At 42.8% G+C, this 18,802-nt stretch overlaps 1 protein-coding gene across 1 annotated transcript in view; it reads left to right on the top strand.

Annotated features, from left to right (window-relative positions):
- XKR6 (XK related 6) overlaps window positions 1–6,840 on the top strand; it is a 185,376-nt gene extending 178,536 nt beyond the window's left edge. The window contains exons 2-3 of the mRNA XM_048517378.1: window positions 3,193–3,389; window positions 5,127–6,840. Of these exons, the coding sequence (XP_048373335.1) occupies window positions 3,193–3,389; window positions 5,127–6,091 (1,162 nt within the window). The 3' untranslated portion in view covers window positions 6,092–6,840. The remainder of the gene's footprint in view (window positions 1–3,192; window positions 3,390–5,126) is intronic.
- The last annotated feature ends 11,962 nt before the right edge of the window (window positions 6,841–18,802 follow it).

Below are 18,802 nucleotides of genomic sequence, written 5' to 3'. Positions count from 1 at the left end.
TAGGGGAGTCTCCTTGGATTTCTCTGTTTTCCGGAGAAGAGGCACCCCATTGCCTGCCCGCACTTCCCAGTCGGTTGCTCCCAGTCGTCCCAAGATTGCCAGCTTTGTTTTTAAAGCCCTTTAAATGGTTATATCATTATTTCTGTGTGATATTGATATTTCTGTATTACATTGATATTGTCATGTTTTTTGCAAAAGCCGATAGAAAGGCAAGAAGTTGGGGGAGGGGGGGACACATACACGTTTTTCTTCTCTGTCCAAGGGGGGGACACATACACGTTTTTCTTCTCTGTCCAAGAAAAGAGGGGTTTTTTTCAACTATTTCAAGCCACTTTGAAAGGAGACACAAAAAAGAAGAAGCCTATCCAGCCTTTGTCTGAGGGAAGAGGTGGACTCACCTTGGTGCTGTGTGCACACCGATGGAATCCTTTTTTGCCATTCTCTCGAGGGGGAAAGTTGACTGCCAGGCATGCCCTGCTGGTGCCAGAGTACAGTGGCTCTGTTCAGCTCTTCCCTTGCTTCTGCTGCCGCCTCCTCCTCTCTCCCTCTGACAGTTCTTGCTGTCTCCCACAGAACAGGGCATGAGGAGCAGGGGGAGACCAGAAGGAATGGAAACCCCAAAGCAAGGGGAAATATCAGGTTCTTCCCGCTTTTGGAAACCACGGGGCTTCCAGGATACACGGCGCCATAAGTGAACACATCTGCAATGAAAACTCTATCGCAAAGAAAATGTACCCTCGCTGCGTGGCAGAGTACCAATGTATAATCGGCCCATGTTTTGGGAGACCTGGGGTCAGATCCCCACACAGCCCAGAAATTGCTAGGTGATCTCTGGGTAGGTCAATTTGACCAAGAACTGAATTTGGCCCAGTTTGCTGATGGGATTGTGAGGTGCTGATGGGATTATGAATTTAGAAAGAGGACTTCTATGAAATGTGCAAGCGGAAGAATTGGCCAGACTTGCTATGGTTTGTTCAAACTTCATAGAAGTTTGCAGTGACGTGATTCAGCAAAGAGACCGTTCTCAGTTTCAACCAATTTCTTGTCATCATCCAAAGATAAACACAACAATTTAAAAGTCAGTTTAAAAGAGACAATAATGGCTTGATTACCCACCAGCTTAAAGCTCGTCAAAGCAAGAAAGGTGTCCTGGTGCTTTTTTCTTTGCAGCATGCTCGGAGAAGAGGCAAGTCAGGGCAAGATTTCTTGTTCCAACACACTTCCTCTTGCCCCACAAGGAAAGCAAGAACACTTCCAGCGTGACTTCTCGCACCAGTGCAGGGCAAGGGCGGTAAACAGCTGGCAGTGAGTAACTGGCCAATCTAAATTTTGCCCTGAATTTTATATAGCTGAGTGTTTAGGGTCATATTTTTTGTTCCTAAACACCCAGTAAGGCCTGGAGATATCGTGGGTGTTTTCCCCACAGCCAACATATCCTGGAATAAAGAGGTGAATCATCCCAGTTCAGCCATGATTTCCACATGACTTCCGGGTCTAACTCAGGCCCGCCCCCCGAGCTTTTCAAAAAATGATAAAATTGGAGGTTCTTTTTTAAAAAACCACACCGGTCCCACTCCCATGCAAACACCGCGGGAGATGGATCGGTTTATTTTTCCTGCCTCACCAGTTGCAGCCAATCAGAATGGCAGAAAAACAGGACAGTTTACGCATACATCGGTGAGGAAAATTAAACTAAACCAGGGGCTAGGCAAGTTCTTCCTCCCGTCCTGAAAGCGCTGATGGGCTGCTGTGTGGAAGGAGAAACCAAGATAGAAACGTCCTGGTATGTATGATCCTGGTTTATCCCTGGGATATTTTGGGCATGGGAAAAATGCCCTGGAATTATAATTTATATCCAGACTACAGGTATCAGTTTTCCTGGAGAAAATGGCTGCTTTAGGGATGAGAGAGACTTATGGCATTATAGCCCAGAGAGGCCCCTCACATCCACAAACCCCACCCCTCCTCAGACTGCAGTGCACCCCCAAATCTCCAGGAATTTCCCAGTCCTGAGTTGGCAACTTTGGGGAAGGGGTAAACAAATAGTTGATAGTAAAGCACAGAGGCGTCCATGTGTTTTTCTCGCCACACAACATAGTCAAAGAGTGCACGTAAAAATTCAGGTTTCATTGTTGCGTTGTTTTAACCTTGTTAATTCCCTTGATGTGAAAGAAGTATAAAAGTTTTCAAACAGGAAAATGTGACAAGTACTGAGGCGAGGGAATCATATTGGACTGACAAAGAAATTGTATTAAAACATGTTTTACCCTTACCAAAGGGACTGGGGAAACAATAGATTGATTAGGATTAAGGGGTCGACCAACCATAGAAAATGTAATCCATTGTCTGGTCAAATCATTTTTTTTAAAGAATTAACATTATTCAAATAACAAGATACTATAATGATAATTCGTTTCATTACTTAAACTGATCACAAAAAAATCAATTGTTATTGCAAAACAATGAAATTACTTTTTAATGAATTGTAATGAATTTTCAAATTAATGAATTTACATTTGTGGTCTAGGCAGAGACCAGTTTCACTGAGGGCTGCTTGAGTTCTTGCCCTCATCTGTAGATGTCTGCCATTCTCGCAAACAGCTGGCAGGACACGCATTGCTTGCCACTAGTTCCACCGTGCTAACAAATGAAATGATAATGAAATTTTAAAAGTTAGTTGCTGCCTATACAGCAGAATTCTTGGCTTCATGGAATACCTATGATCAAATAATAGGCCAGGTGTCCCCAAACTGGTCGAGCCTATGGATTCTTCTGGCATTTTGAGAAAGAATTGTGGGTACCACTACAAAAGTGACTGCAATAAAAGGTGGAACCGATCAAAAATGTTTTCCTTGGGGACAGGCAAGTGCAAAATGTTGGGATGTTCCAAACCAAGCATCCCCCTGTTATGCTGGCAGCCATTTCCTATTGGGTGATCCTTGCAGGAAAGTCAAGACTGGTGTTTTACTTTAAGGAAAATATGCTGTTGGTGGGAAGCAAGTAGCTCCAGGAAAATTTTGGTGGGCATGTTGGGGGTCACTGCAAAAGGCAGTTGAGTTAATTCATTTGTCAATTGAGTTAATTCAATTGACCAGCATGCCAAACTCAAGATCAATAGAGAGGAATTAATATCTTTTGACCCAGTTTTGTCATCCGCTCACCATCTCCATTCTTTTCCCCCCTTGTCTCCAGGTATATTCGAACCATGTACCTGGGGATTCAGAGCCAGAGACAAAAGGAACACCAGCGGCGCTTCTATTGGGCTATGATGTACGAGTATGCAGATGTCAACATGCTACGCCTCTTGGAGACTTTCCTGGAGAGCGCCCCCCAATTGGTGCTACAGCTCTGCATAATGATCCAAAGGAACCGTGCAGAAACCTTACCATGTAAGTGACCTCAGCTCCGCCTATTTGCTTCCCTGTATGCATTAATGGCTCCCCTTGATTCATCAGCCTAGAACAGTGATGGCGGACCAACACACACATGTGAAAGGTGACACGTCACAATACTTTGGATGACACAACAGCATTCACCAACACCCAACATCTTCCCATTTGAGTCTTTTTAAAATATATGTTTTATTTATTTATTTTTGCACTTATATCCCGCCAATCCCCCAGAGAACTCGAGGCGGCTTGCAATCAATATATAATAAAATATATAAAAACAGTACAAAAATACAAGGTACAAAATATAAATGCTAAAACCAAGTTTAAAAACAATATGGGAATGTGATGTGATGCTGCGCCCATTTTTTTTTTGCTGCCACCTGCTGTGTTGAGGCCTGCGCCAGGCCCTATCCAGAACTGGAAAAAAAGGAGGCCCTATCCAGAACTGGAAAAGGGGGAGCTTTGTTTTCCTGTGCTCACTGTGGGCCGATCAGAAGTGCAGCCTTCTTGTGGGCCAGCAGTTCAAAAGGCAGGGTGTAGACATTCATTCAAGCTGACTCCCAGAAACAACAGCCAATCAGTAGGTGGGACATTCGCACGTTCACGATACACTTGCGGTATAAATACAAAAGACCCGAGCTCATGTGAAACAAACTGGAGTATTTCCTCCCGGTCTTCACTCGATTCTTTCACAGAAACGGGCAGCCATGTGAAGGTAGAAACCGGGATAAAACAGACCCAGATTGTAAGATATCAATTGTAACCCGGTATAATTGTGCCGTGCAGATCAAACCGTCAATTACCACTCATTCCCCCTTTCTCTTGTAGACTCCCCTTATGTCATTCCTCAGTATCCCCAGCCATAGAAATAGGCGAGCTTCAGTTAGAAGTCGGAAGCAGGAAGTTTCCATTCCACTGATGAAAACAGTTTGGATCCAGATATGTAGTGATGTGAGTCAGAATAGGGGTCCAAACGCTTTTGGAATTTTGAGGACTAGGCACCACCACAAAATGGCTGCCACAGGAAGCAATCACAATGTGGATGCCAAAGGGCACTAAGGCCAATCACAAAATGTTGAAAGGCTGCAAAGTGAGCATTCTCTTAAAATGGAAAATTCTGTTTCTGAATGGGAGTCCCCTGCAGGCATAAACGTGATGCCTCCTGAGTTCTTCTGAAGTACCTCTTGCTCCAACCAAGAACTAGTTCTTTGCTTTGGGCCAGGGGCACTAGGAAACCCATTGAAAGATTCCATAGTTTCCGTTGATGTCGCTTTGGTGGTCGCTGAGTTAAAAGAAGAATGTGTGATAGATCAGAGATCAGTGATTCCCATGGACAATGTGACCTGGGGCATCTGATTGACCACTGCAGGGAACAGAATGGTGAACTAGATAGTCTGAATTAGCAGAGTTCATGTTATGTTACTGAGCAGCTTTGCTGAACCCCCTGACAGCAGGCAACAAGCTTCCTCATAAACCATTGCCAGTCACAGACAAAATAACACTTGTTGCTTCTGTAGGTGATCACATCAGCAAATACAGTAGTCGCGTTATAATACAGCATGCTTATGGCTCAGCTTAGACATTTAAGGAATGACACTTCCACTTATTTTTTCTCTCTTCCTCTAGATCTTTTTCGCTAACGTGACCTGCATTGTAAACATGCTCCAAAGCTGCCCCAAACCCCCGGATGATCTCCTGTTTAACTCTGTGGATTTGTGTGTGTTCTCCCGGCAGGTCTTTCCTCTGTGGCCTCCCTGATGTCCCTGGCTTGGGTGCTAGCCTCCTATCACAAGCTTCTCCGGGACTCTAGGGATGACAAGAAGAGCATGAGCTACAGAGGGGCCCTTATCCACCTCTTCTGGCGTCTCTTCACCATCTCATCCAGAGTTATCTCTTTTGCCCTCTTTGCTTCCATCTTCCAGCTCTATTTTGGGATCTTTGTCGTGGTCCACTGGTGTGCCATGGCCTTCTGGATCATCCATGGTGGAACAGACTTCTGCATGTCTAAATGGGAGGAGATTCTCTTCAACATGGTGGTAGGGATCGTGTACATTTTTTGCTGGTTTAATGTCAAGGAAGGGCGGACTCGATACCGAATGTTTGCCTATTACACCGTAGTCTTGACAGAGAATGCTGCCATGACGCTCGTTTGGTATTGTTACAGAGATCCCGACACCACTGACTCATTCGCCGTGCCAGCGCTTTGTTGCGTCTTTCTTAGCTTCGCTGCCGGGGTAGCATTGATGCTCTTATATTACGGCGTCCTGCATCCCATGGGGCCGAGAGCTAAGATTTTTGCCAGCTCCTGTTGCGCCGAGCTGCTCTGGGGCATTCCTTTGCCCCCTGATGTTGAACCCATGGCTCCCCAAACCCCTGGGTACCGGGCGGCCCAGGCTACGCCGACCAGAGCGGCCACGGAGCAACAGGAGGAACTCACGGCTGACACTTGCTTGCCAGTTTTCCAAGTGAGAGCAATGGTGCCATCAACTCCATCTGGGCGACCCTACTACCCTGAAGGCCCGCTCATTAAGATAGATATCCCAAGAAAGAGGTACCCGGCTTGGGACGCTCATTTTGTAGACAGGAGATTGAGAAGGACTATAAACATTCTCCAGTATGTCACCCCCACCGCTGTAGGAATTAGATATAGAGATGGACCTCTCTTGTATGAATTGCTACAGTATGAATCTTCACTTTAAAAGCTCCTTTAAACACACACACATACACACACTCTCACAAATGACAAAAAAAGAGGGAATTTTGGGCTGGGAAGGGGCGGGTGGGTTAATCGTTTATGGTCAACACAGCTCATGAAATTAACCTTCCAATAAGTTTACTTTCTGGTTGCTGTATGTATTTAAAAAGGAAGATCCTCTATGTTTTATAAGTAAAAACAAAAAGAATTTTTTTTCTTTTGATTTTTACACACAGGAGAAAAAAAAACACCCTACTATTGTTTCAAACTTCCATGCTCCGGGGGCTGGAAAAAGCTGAATGCCTCCGCCTCTGAGTTTTATACCTTACACCAAGTGTAGGACATTATCATAGGGATTGGTGCTGATTGAAAATAATAATAATATTACTAATAATAAAAACATAAAACAAACAAAAAAACCTACAACTGCCTTATGCCCTTAGGTGCTGAGTTTCATTACGTACTGTCACCTCCCTCATGCAAAACTCTTTGGTGATTTTAACGACAGAAATATATATATATATATATATATATATAAATATATAATATATATAAAGTATATATATTTAAAATATGAAACTAGACAAAAAGCAACAGATGTAATAAAGGTATATTATTGCTCTGATTAGATTGGCATAAAATGATTACTTTGGGCCAGGTAAAAGACCACACGTAGCTTGAAGAGAGATCATGACTGTATTATAATTTGGCGAACTCGTTATACTAATATATTGTTTTTGTCTTCGGATTCCACAAGCCACTATGAACTGAACTGTATTGTAAGTGCTACAAATCTTATAACACAGTTCCTTGATTTAGAAAAAAAAAGGTTTAATTCTTTGAGCCTGAATCAAATTCACCATAGAATCTCAGGGTGCAAATCTCATTTGTTTCCCTGCCAAGACAAATCCAGCTTTTGACTTGATCCTATGTGCCATGACAAAAGATTGGCAAGGCCTCTCATGTGCACAGGGATCTCTTTGGAGCACAGCACTATTCATTCAAATGGAGGGAGTTGATCCACGGCTCACGTGTGTAGATCTGTTTCTTCCATTGAACCGAATGGAAATCTGTGCTTATAGGAGATCACCGAATCAGACGTTGGTCTCAAATATCTTCTAACTGTGACCTGGCTTGATCCCGGGATAACATAACCTTGTGAACAAAAACCTGCTTGCCTGAATTTCTGGATCCAAACTTTCAGAGAGCCTCTAAGTTTGAAACTGCATACCAAATAATAATCATAATAAAGGACTTAGAGAGAACAACATTTAAGTACAGTGATGATCCCCCTTCTTGCCCTGACCCAATTTCTCAGTCTTAATAAAACTCAGCATAGTAGCAAAGTCAATTTTAAGGCACAGATCTCTTCAGCTTTCATTGGTAATTGGGCTCTGATCGGCAGGCATCATTTTAAGGCTGTGCATAGGGCCACAAGAATCAAATTTGTAATGGTGTGTATTGTTTGGTTGGAGCCTTAAAATGGTCACATTGGCATTGGGTGAGTTGTTTATTTTTCTCTGCTCTAAAGTAAAAAGGATAACAACCTCAGAAGAGGGGTGGGGTTCAAGCTTTGTATGGAAATAACCCATCACTGACTCATTTCTGATGAAAATCTGGTGCTTAATATTTTTGTTATAACTTGTGATAGTTTAGCTGGGAATTGTTTGATTTGCCTGCTGCATTTTTTCCGGAGCTGCAGAGAAAGACCTTCTGCTTGATGCACGAGAAAGGAAACAAGCATCACAACAACACGGCAGCTTAGCACAGAGTTCCAACTTCTGCAGGAAAACTAAAAAGTTTGATGCTTCCTGTCACACTGCTTGGTGTCAAAAAGGTTTACATAGGGTTGCTTTCTTCTTTGTTTTTGGGTTGGGATGGAAGGTTATGCATACAGTATTTTCTACTTAAAGAGTGCTGTTCCTTTACAGGAATATTTATCTCATCTTAGGGCATCTTTTCAATCCCCTGCCTTTGAGGTTGGAAGGTTATTGGGGGAACAACCAAACTTTTTTTTAACAAAAAAGTTTGTTTTAATTCAATGGAAACGACTGTATTTTCTGTATTTGGTGCAATTCTTTAAAATTATCAAAATACTGTAAAAGTACCTAAAATTGCAAAAACCACTCAACTTGATCTGTTCAAAAGACAAGTTCAGTGGGAAGGGGGTTGGTGATAATGGCATATTTGTAATACTTTTTTGTTTAATTTGCAAAAGCACTGAAGAACTTACTAATTTTGTACTTTTTAAGAAAAAAAAAAGCTGAAAGTTTCCTTCACCTGAATATATCTGAATGAAGAAATTACTTTTGCAAAAAGATATGTTTTGCAGTGGTCTGGGCAATATTATTGTTGTTGATATTCTTGTTCTTGTTGTTAAAATATTTCTCAGTGTGTTTCTAAGAAAAAGTTGAGATTTTGTTACCACCCAGCCTCCAGACGCACAAGGTCTTAAAAACAACAAAAAACCTAAAAGCCAAATTGTCACAGGTACTGTTGTCTCAGGACAATTAAGAACTCTTTTAAATCTAGCACCTCTGGGCTTCTTACTGTTCGTATTTCTTTTACTTATTTAATCGTATTCATTTCTGGGTTCATATGTTCTACCCGCCCATCTTTACTGGGGGCAGACCCATTTTATGCCTTCTAGGAGATGAAAATGACACCCTTTTCAAAGGCTGTTCACATATTTACAAGCATTCTTGACGTTTCATCTCACTGTCCCGGGCTCTACGCCTTCAAACATCTGAGCAGATGCAGCTTCCTTTCTGTGTGAATGTGTGGAAACGATTCCATATGGACAGATTTTTTTTTAAAAAAAGGCAGGAATCACACATTGCTGTACTTAGGGGCAATTTTAATCTAAAATTGAATTGTTTCCTGCTTTAGCTTCTAATGGAAACTATTTAGGCCTTGCATCATAGAGATACCACCTGGTATGAGTCCTCATATTTTGATTTTGGCACTGCACCAAAATCAAATGCCTGGAAAGGAAAACAGTGTCACCGTTCTGTTTCCATACACAGTGGAGAGGGGGACATGGCTAAGCTGTAGGGATGCCAATCTCCAGGTGGGGCCTCATATTCTCCCAGAATTGCAAATGATAAGTTCCCCTGAAGGAAAGGTCAGCAGCACCTTAGAGATAAAGAAGATTTTCGGGGTATGAATTTCAAGAGTCAAAACTCCCTTCATCAGAGGAAATGGCAGCTTCAGAGAGTGGATCACATTCATGCTGATCTCCGTCCCCTTCCCAACCTCTGCATTTTCCCAGTGTCCTCTCCTAAATCTTTAGGAATTTCCTGAGCTGGAGTGGTTACTCTACTCAGTGGTAGTGCACCTGTCTTTCATGCTAAAGATTTTGGTTTCAATCCCTAGCCTCCAGTTAAAAGAACTTCAGGTAACAGGTATGGTGGAATACCTTCCTGAAACCTTGGAAAGCCACTATAAATCCAAGGAGGTAATGCTAAGCTAATGGGCTGACTTGATTTATGATAATTTCATACATGCAGAATGATGGCCAGTTCATCATTCACATTTTGTAGGAAGTTTAGGCTGCCTGTGACTCTAGTCATTTGCTGTCTGTTCAAGAACAGGCCTTTACAACAGCCATACTTTTGAATGCTGTCTCCAGATATGAACATGTGATTGCATCTGTGTCCGCGGCCAAATGAAGAGGTAGAATCCTGGAACGGCAGATTGGCCAGTACCACATGCAGCCATAGCTAGGGGATCCAATATTTGGAAGCTCTAATATAACAGTATTGTGCAAGTATACAATTTTCACATGAGGAATACAAATTCTAGTTCAGCCCTTCGCTGCTGCAGACAACCCAATTCAGAAAGTGTTTGGTAGCTTGGCCGGTGCTAGTCTGTAAGACTTCATAGCTCTGCCTCTTCTTGCATGTTCTATGAGATTTTCCTAAAGTTTTTGAAGGCTCCTGCATTGTTGTATAAGAAGGAAATCCGCACAGAAGAGTGAAGGCTGGGTTAGAACTTTTCTCATTGAGGTGCTTGCTTGCTATTTTTAAGTGAAAGGGCATTCAGAAATGTCCCCTCCCCCCCCTCCAAACACACACATCAGTAATTAGAAGTGGTAATCCCTCAGGATTTTACTAATATGTCCCGAAGGAGTGAATGATCACAAATAAAAACAGCATGTCAGGACCTGATTAAAGGACCTGATTTAAAACATCCTCAAATGTAGAAATCTACCATGAAAGTTTTCAGCTTACCCATTTTCGTGGTTTGCTGTGTTGTCTATGCACATCAATATTTTTTATTTATTTATGTTATTTACAGCCTCCTTTCTCACTGAGACTCAAATTAGCCTTGAGGAAGAACACTCACTTGTGGTACAGTCAAGGAAATCTTCTAACAGGATACTGCAGATGATATTGACTGACTCTTAGACCCCTTCCGCACATGCAGAATAATGCACTTTCAATTCACTTTCAATGCACTTTGCAGCTGGATTTTACTGTGCGGAACAACAAAATCTACTTGCAAACAATTGTGAAAGTGGATTGAAAGTGCATGTGCAGAAGGGGCCTCACTTATCCCATCCTAAAAGCTCCATTAGTTCCAACCAACCTCTTCAGTTACCTTCAGGAAAGAGAGAGAGAGAGAATGAATGAATGAATGAATGAATGAATGAATGAATGAATGAATGAATGAATGAATGAATGAATGAATGAATGAATGAATGAAAGGCCCCTTCCGCACATGCAGAAAAATACGCTTTCAATCCACTTTCACAATTGTTTGAAAGTGGATTTTGCCATTCCACACAGTAAAATCCAGCTGCAAAGTGCATTGAAAGTGGATTGAAAGTGCATTATTCTGCATGTGTGGAAGGAGCCAAAGAAAGAGGCTTATCAAAGGGTTCGTAACATTTATAGCACCAGGAATCCCCTATAACAAGACTGACTAAAAATAAAATTATTTTTCTGCATAAAGGGATTTTGTGTTTGTAAAAGTAATAAAGCCTGCCAGTGATTGGCTGAGCTGCCTGAGGTCATGGAAGAGTGAAGAGTTTTATTGGCCGAGCATCTCTGATCTTACAGAGGAGCAGAGGAGGCGGGAAGTGAAGGGAAAAGGAGGCAGGGACCTCAAAAAGTAATAGGTCAAAAAAGGGTACGGACTGGGCGTTTGTCAGGGGGAATAAGGACTTATGAAGGAGATAAGAATAATAAGAGAAAAAAGGACTAGAGACAAAATGTCTATGTGTCCCAAAATGCAACAGCACATAATCCATGTGTTATATGACTAGCACATAGTCTGTCCACATAACCAAAAAAAATTCTTGCAAATATTGTATGTCTATCACAATGGAGAGTTCACCCCCACCCCAGCACTCCCCCAATTTCCCAGCTTTTCCATTGAAAAAGTACTCAAAAGCCAACAGTGAAGTTAGACATCTGATGAAGAGCATTTCCGCGGCCCGGTTCAACTGGTTGTTATTGGGTTTTCGGGAAACATTGTGGCCGTGGTCTGGTAGATCTTGTTCCTAACGTTTCGCCTGCATCTGTGGCTGGCATCTTCAGAGGTGTATCACAGAGAGAAGTCTGTTACACTGTGTGACAGACTTCCCTCTGTGGTACACCTTTGAAGATGCCAGCAACAGATGCAGGCGAAACGTTAGGAACAAGATCTATCAGACCATGGCCACACAGTTTGGAAAACCTACAACAACCAGTTAGACATCTGAGGTGAAGTGTTTTGAGTTTGGTCTTTGGAAGTCAAACAATGTCAAAATCTGAATTTCAAATGTATGTGTTTCATTTTGTTCAGCTCTACTGCCTTCTCATACCCACTTTACGATAACCAATAAAACAATTTGGTTTGCCTCACATTCAGTAATAACAATTGCTGTATAAACCAATCAGCTGTCTGTGTCCTTAGTCAGCTTTTTAGCACTACAACTGTTACTGCCAAGGCTCAGGTATTTTCTCACCTGTCAGTTCAGGAAACATCCCCAATTTATTCTCTGACCACTACAGAGCCAAACAGGTGAGATATTGGCAGATCTGATCTTCCCAGCATTTTTAAAGTAAACAGCTGCCAGGCAAAGCCTCTGTTTGAGTTCAGGAACAATGCAGGGGAGGAGTTTAACTCCTGGAATTACAGTTGATCTCCAGACTACAGAAATCAGTTCTTCTGGAGAAAATGGCTGCTTTGGCGCGTAGACTCTATGGCAGTGGTGGCGAACCTATGGCACGGAGGCCAAAGGTGGCACTCAGAGCCCTCTCTGTGGGCATGCGCAAAGTGTCCCCCCCCCCCCCATATAGGCTGGCCTGGGCTGCTGGGCTCGATTATTAGCATTAAATCTAAGACCTAGTTTTGGGGAAGCAGTGTAGGTAACCCTGTTAAGCGCTGTTAAACCCCACTGATTTTCATGCGAAGAACTAAAGCATAATCCTTTACCTGGGAGTAAGTTTGGCTGCTGGCAATGGGGCTTGCTTCTGAATAAACCCTCCTAGGGTCATGATTCACCCATTGGAAGAGTTGCACAGTTGCTTCCAAGCAAAGCCACCGACTACCACCAAGCTTACTCCCAAGTAACGCATGCCTTAGAGCCAACTGTTTTTTCTAAACTAAAACCTCAGTATTCAGGCTAAATTGCCTTTTTGGCACTTTGTGATAAATAAGTGGGTTTTGGGTTGCAATTTGGGCACTCGGTCTCGAAAAGGTTCGCTATCACTGCTCTATGGCATCCATCCTTTCTACCTTTAGCCTTGCTGCATTTGTAGTCCAAACCATATCAATTCTTGTCTTGTGTCTTTCAGAGAAAAAAATATATTCCTTGGCATTACCACTTTTCAGCCACCATAGATATTGCAAATTTAACTTCACCAATTAGAAAAAAAACCTACCTTCTGTAGTTCTGGTTGCACTTTCAGATTTCCTGTCTGACTGCATCAAGATAACTTCATGAAAGACTCCCATTAATATGTTTTCGCAGGTAAATTCTAATTCCCTGTCCTCTTACCCCCACCCTCTGCAGACTCCACCAGACTCCACCTCCAATGCCCTTCCTCACATGGGTCCATACTTGAATCCAACTGTGCCCATGAGCCATGGAAAGATAAAGGCAAAGAGAAGGTGCCTATTTGTTTTCCCTTTCAAGGTAAGAAATATGGGGGAAGAAGGTTTCCAATCTCCTTTTTCCCCACAAGGTGGCCTATTCATACTGGGGCCCTGTAATGGCAGCTATTAGCTACATTAAAGCACTCAAAAAGATCAATAACAAATTCCATGTCTATTTAAATGCCATTTTGGTGCCTCTGTTCTCCCAATTTTAGCTTCTTTGTAAAGTATACATTTATTAAACAAACGTTTATACCCTGAACTTCTTCACAAAACCAAGTTGGCTTTTGTTGGATGTTTACAGCAGAGCGAGTGTAGCACAGCTTTATGGATGCCACTTAAGAATTTGGCTTTAAAAAAACTTACTTAGAAAAACAATGAAGAAGAAGAAACAGCAACAGCCAAACTATAATAAAAATAATAGAATACATGGAACACATACTGCAAATTAGATGAAACATCCAACAACTGAGACAAAATCATTGCCAGCTGTTATGGGTGATTAAAACTTTGCTTGTCTCAACAAGTATTTGGCTTGTCCTTTCTCACCAAGGCAAAAAAGTATGAATAACAGAGTACCTACCTATCCCCTAGGGAGGGAGATAAATATGTTTAATCTGGAGAAGAGAAGGTTAAGGGGTGACATGATAGCCATGTTTAAATGTTTGAAGGGATGCCATGTTGAAGAGGGAGCAAGCTTGTTTTCTGCTGCTCCAGAGACTAGGATAAGGAGTAATGAAGTCACGATGAAGGAAAAGAGATTCCACCTAAACATCAGGAAGAACTTCCTGACAGTAAGGGTTGTTCGATATTGGAATACCCTATTTTGAAGGGTGGTGGAGTCGTCTTCTTTGGAGGTTTTTATACAGAGGCTGGATGGCCATCTGTCAGGGGTGCTTTGATTGCGTACTTTGCATGGCGGGGGTTGGACTTGATGGCCCTTCTAGTCTCGTCCAACTCTATGATTCTATGAAAGGCAGTTTAGCAAAACCATACAGCCCATGTTCTTTCACCCACTAATGTGACTTCTTCAAGGAATTTCACTTAGAACAGGGGGCTATTTCATACCAGGTTTTTGCTCCAGCTTCACTTCTTAATTGCAATGGGTTTTCCCTTCCTGTTTGTTGTTGTTTTAGGTTCATCATATTTTGGTCTGAAAAAAACTGGGGAAAACTAACAACAACAAAAAAGGAAAGCAACAACCAGCATTGTGTGTAAGGGAGGGAGGAATTTATGCCTTTAAGAACTCAAGCTGGAACAAAAACCCGGTATGGAACAGCCCACTGCTGGCCATCATCGTGGATAGTACCGCTCAGGAGGAGAGAGTTGCACCCAAAGAATTCTAGATCAGGCCACTCAGGCCTCTTAAATTCAAAACTGGTATCTTGGATAGCGCACTGGGCTACACTGCTGTTCTCTTAGATTCAAGAAATCCTAACTAGGGAGCCATTCCATTAGAAATAATACTGAATAATAAATGGAATTCACTTCAAAATTCCCATGTATGGTTAGAAATGAATATGTGGATAATTTTTTAATGTATCCAAAACTACATTTTTGAAAGCAAACAAGAAACCTCTTTTGCTCAGCATTTAGTCTAAAATCTGCAAGGAAAAAGACTTCCTTACTCCTTCACTGATGGCTTTCATACGTTCCACCTCTCCCTGGTCCCTTCTGCACATGCAACAGCTTAAATGAAGCTGTATTGCTGTTTTGCCATTCGCACGACAGGTACAGGGGCCATCTGAGATCACTGGGAGCCCAGCAACATGATGCAGGATATTTCGCACAGGAAATGCTTCATTTCCCTGAGAAACATGCATCCAAGAATTCCCCCACACACACCTGACAATTCTTTCACTCAAGAAACCCCCACACAAACATACAGCACAAAATGGCAGCCACCTAGAGAATCCTCTCTAATGGCAGCTGCCTACAGAATCCACCATAAAGGTGGACAGAAGGGCGGAAACAGAACTCTTCCTGCTTGCCATAGTTTGCACAGGCAAGCAGGAAGTGTGTAAAACTTGGGTTAAAGGGAAAAAGTCGCTAATTTAGTAGCTAAATTGGGTTCAGCAAAATAAAATGGGTTAGAAGATTTTGGGGGGCAAGTTCTGTGGGAACTTCTCTCCCATAACATTTTTTTCACACCCCTTAACCCATTATTATTTTTTGCCTGGGTGGAACTATCTACTAGGGCCAGCTTATGTTTACTTTCTATATCAGGAGTCTGCAACCTGCAGCTCTCCAGATGTTCATGGACTACAATTCCCATCAGCCAATTGGCCATGCTGGCAGGGGCTTATGGGATTTGTAGTCCATGAACATCTGAAGAGCCGCAAGTTGCAGACCCCTGCTATATATGATATAACTTGGATGCATACTATAGAAAAGTGAAGCATGGCTGTTTTTAATAAATCACTGTCCCTATCTTTCACTTTTTGTATATGGCTGGTTAAAATATTGATATGAATGTATAGAATTGTCATCAGTTTGATAATCTTCTGCAGGGTTTTCTCTGGAGTTACATCTCTGAATGAGATAATGGATCCATTTTTACTAAGGTACGCATACATCAAAATGCATGTGGATGAACAACAAGGTATCAAAGAGGTATCCAGTTGGCACTGCAGCTGTGCAAGTGTTATCTTGAACTATGATAACATTGGGCCTTTCCCCACTCCCTTCCATCCCCCCTATGCCGCGCGCTGCTCTCAGCGCGCGGCATCCCAGGCGCGCGCCCAGGCATCCCCACGACCCCGTGCTCTGTGCGGGGTCGTCAAAAGGCACCGTTCGGAAGAGCGCCTGGGATGCCGCGCGCTAAGGGGGCGCAACAGCAGCAGCGTCGGGGCGGCTGCGCTGTGGCCGCCCCTGCTGTGGGGAGGGAGGAGGAACCCCGCGCTACTCTCCTCAAGTAGCACGGGGCTTACGGTAAGTGGGGAAAGACTCATTGTCAGACAATGTCAAAGGCTTTCACAGCCGGAATCACTAGGGTGTTGTGTGGCCATGTTCTAGTAGCATTTTCTCCTGACGTTCTGCCTGCATTTGTGGCTAGCATCTTCAGAGGATCCTCTGAAGATGCCAGCCACAGATGCAGGCAAAATGTCAGGAGAAAATGCTACTAGAACATGGCCATACAGCCCGGAAACCACACAACACCCCACTATCAGACATTTTGTTCCTAATATGTCTTTAACCAAAAGAACATACCCCTTCTAGCTAGCTTTTAAGTACCAGTATGTGGAGGTCAGGTAGTCGTGGAGTAATGAGTACAGCATATGGCAGGATGAGAACAGCCTTCAGCAGTGGGTAACCATAGGAGGCAGTATGGCTCAGACAGCAATGTATTGTATGTGAAAGGAGATATGTCCCACCTTTTTTTGTGAAATACTGGAAAAAAAACAGACTTTTGAGTCTGCAGAACAGAATTCTCAAAAAGTTAATTTCTAAATTCCTGTCAGACATCACCCGGATAGAAAACCACAAATAAATATAATATTTTTAAAGATCAACAACAAGATGTTATGGGGCTTTTTTCTGTAGTATTGCCACCAATAATCACCACTGTTGCAAAAACAAATTAATTCCGTCCCCCTCCTAATCACGAACAGCTACACGATGTTAGCAACTCACTAAGTAGCATGAGGCTATCCACCATGTCTTGTGACTACCTAGTGTATGAACAACCTGCAGTTTCTGCAACCCAGAAACACAGAAAAAAAACAAGATTACTAAGTTTAGCATGGGTGTCTAGCTAAAGGTCTGTTTATAACAGGAAGGTCACAAACTGTGCAGCAATTTAAAAAGACCCTGGAAAATCCCAGAGCAGCAGATTGTCTGGTTTGCCATGGATCTTTTCCCTTCTGTTTTATTGCCCCAAGGGAAAGCCACTGAAAACATTTCTGCGTGGCAGCATCTTCATAACATATAATGCTTTCTTACCCCACATATTCTCCATATCACACAGCAATTCTCTGTACCTGCTGCCATCAGAGATTTATGGCAGTGTTGTGAAGATGTCCTGAAACAATCCTTGTTGATATCCTCACTGGCGATTAATCCTGGGATAGTCGCCAGAAATATCCAGGTTCCCTCGAGATCTCCTCACAGCTGAACCATGGAACACAGATCAGTCCTGTTTCTGGTGCTCCCCCCCACCCACCTTATCACGGGATTTTCCTGGACCTGCTTGTATATGCACCTTTTTAAAAAAAACACTCCAATGGAAGCTAATAGGAGATGGAGGCTACACATTTGAGGGTCCATAACTTTGACCCCCATGAACCAAACCTCACCAAACCTGGATGGCATCATAGGGAGGGTCTCCTAAAGACACTCTGAAATTTTGGTGCTGCTAGCTTAACAATTGCACTCCTGACAGCAGGCACACACCCCACCCCACCCCACCCCCAAGGGGCAGGCCTAGATGGCTTCACTAGAAACATGCTGCAGTGAGAATGTTGGAACCTGGATGAAAAGGTGCTGATTCTTTTGAAACTTGCTTGTATCTAGATTAAATTTTCAGTGGGAATTCGTCCCTTGATACTTGATGCTTAGCCTAAAAAGACCCACATGGCTTGTACACTACCTAATAGTTTTTCTTTGTCTATACAAAAGCACATGTTACATCTGCTGCATAGATGCTCCTGAAAATGACTCTATTCTTGGTCATGATCCCCATTCTGTATGTACTATCTGCACTCAAATCTACTGACCAATTTGTTGGTTGCAATCAAATTATTATAAACTCATAGAGATAGAAGAAACCAAAAGGGCCATCCTGTCCAACCCCATTGCCATTCTTCATGATTCTACCACCACCCACCAAGTGCTGAAGCCACGATGATAGCAATTCATAAGGTAAATAGATCTAGAAATTATGACCAAGATGTAAATCATTCACCACTGACAGCCGTTTTCAGTGACATTCTTGAAAAACAAGCCGTGCAGAATCTCACTTTTAAAATGATCATGAACGCTTATCATTCCCGCAATGAAAGCAGACAGCAGTAATGAGATTTCCTCATTCTTGAGATTCAGTGAAGCCAGTGCATAAGCAGAGCAGCGTTGAATAGTAGGAAGTGTTGCACTTAGGGTAGATTAATTCAAACCTTCACCTAGCCAAGGGTCAGAAAGTCCGAGCTTCCTTTTGGTCTTCCCTCTCGCCTCCCTAGAAAATAAAAAGAAATGCAGGGCTTCTCACAAGGCTCACAGCCTAGCAGAGGGTCTACCACTGATCGGAGAACCTTGGACCACCCAAGCACTCTAGAAATGGGAGATTGCTGTAATATTGTTCCTGTAATATTGCAGGGGTCTCTTGGGCCATTTCCCACTGCATGCTCAGAGAGGCACTTGGAGAGAATGGGGCACAATTGTTGTATTCAAATGTTTCACACCTTCCTCTTGGAAGATATGTAAATGCGTGATGGGCCAGGATGTTCAGTGAATACTGGAAAGGGGTGGGGGAGAGAGTGAAAGAGAGAGAGAGATCTTATGTAGGAAGCCCCAAGCCTGGAGACTTCCCTGCCTAACTACAAAGCTGACAGGACAACCCAGCCTCTTTCTATCAGGCCAACCTCACAGGGTTGTTATAAGGATAAACTGAGGGAAACTTCTAGAAGTTGCCAAT

Source organism: Sphaerodactylus townsendi, linkage group LG01 (genome assembly GCF_021028975.2).
Source record: "Sphaerodactylus townsendi isolate TG3544 linkage group LG01, MPM_Stown_v2.3, whole genome shotgun sequence".
Lineage (NCBI taxonomy): Eukaryota > Metazoa > Chordata > Lepidosauria > Squamata > Sphaerodactylidae > Sphaerodactylus > Sphaerodactylus townsendi.
This window is presented reverse-complemented; position numbering and strand designations above follow the sequence as displayed.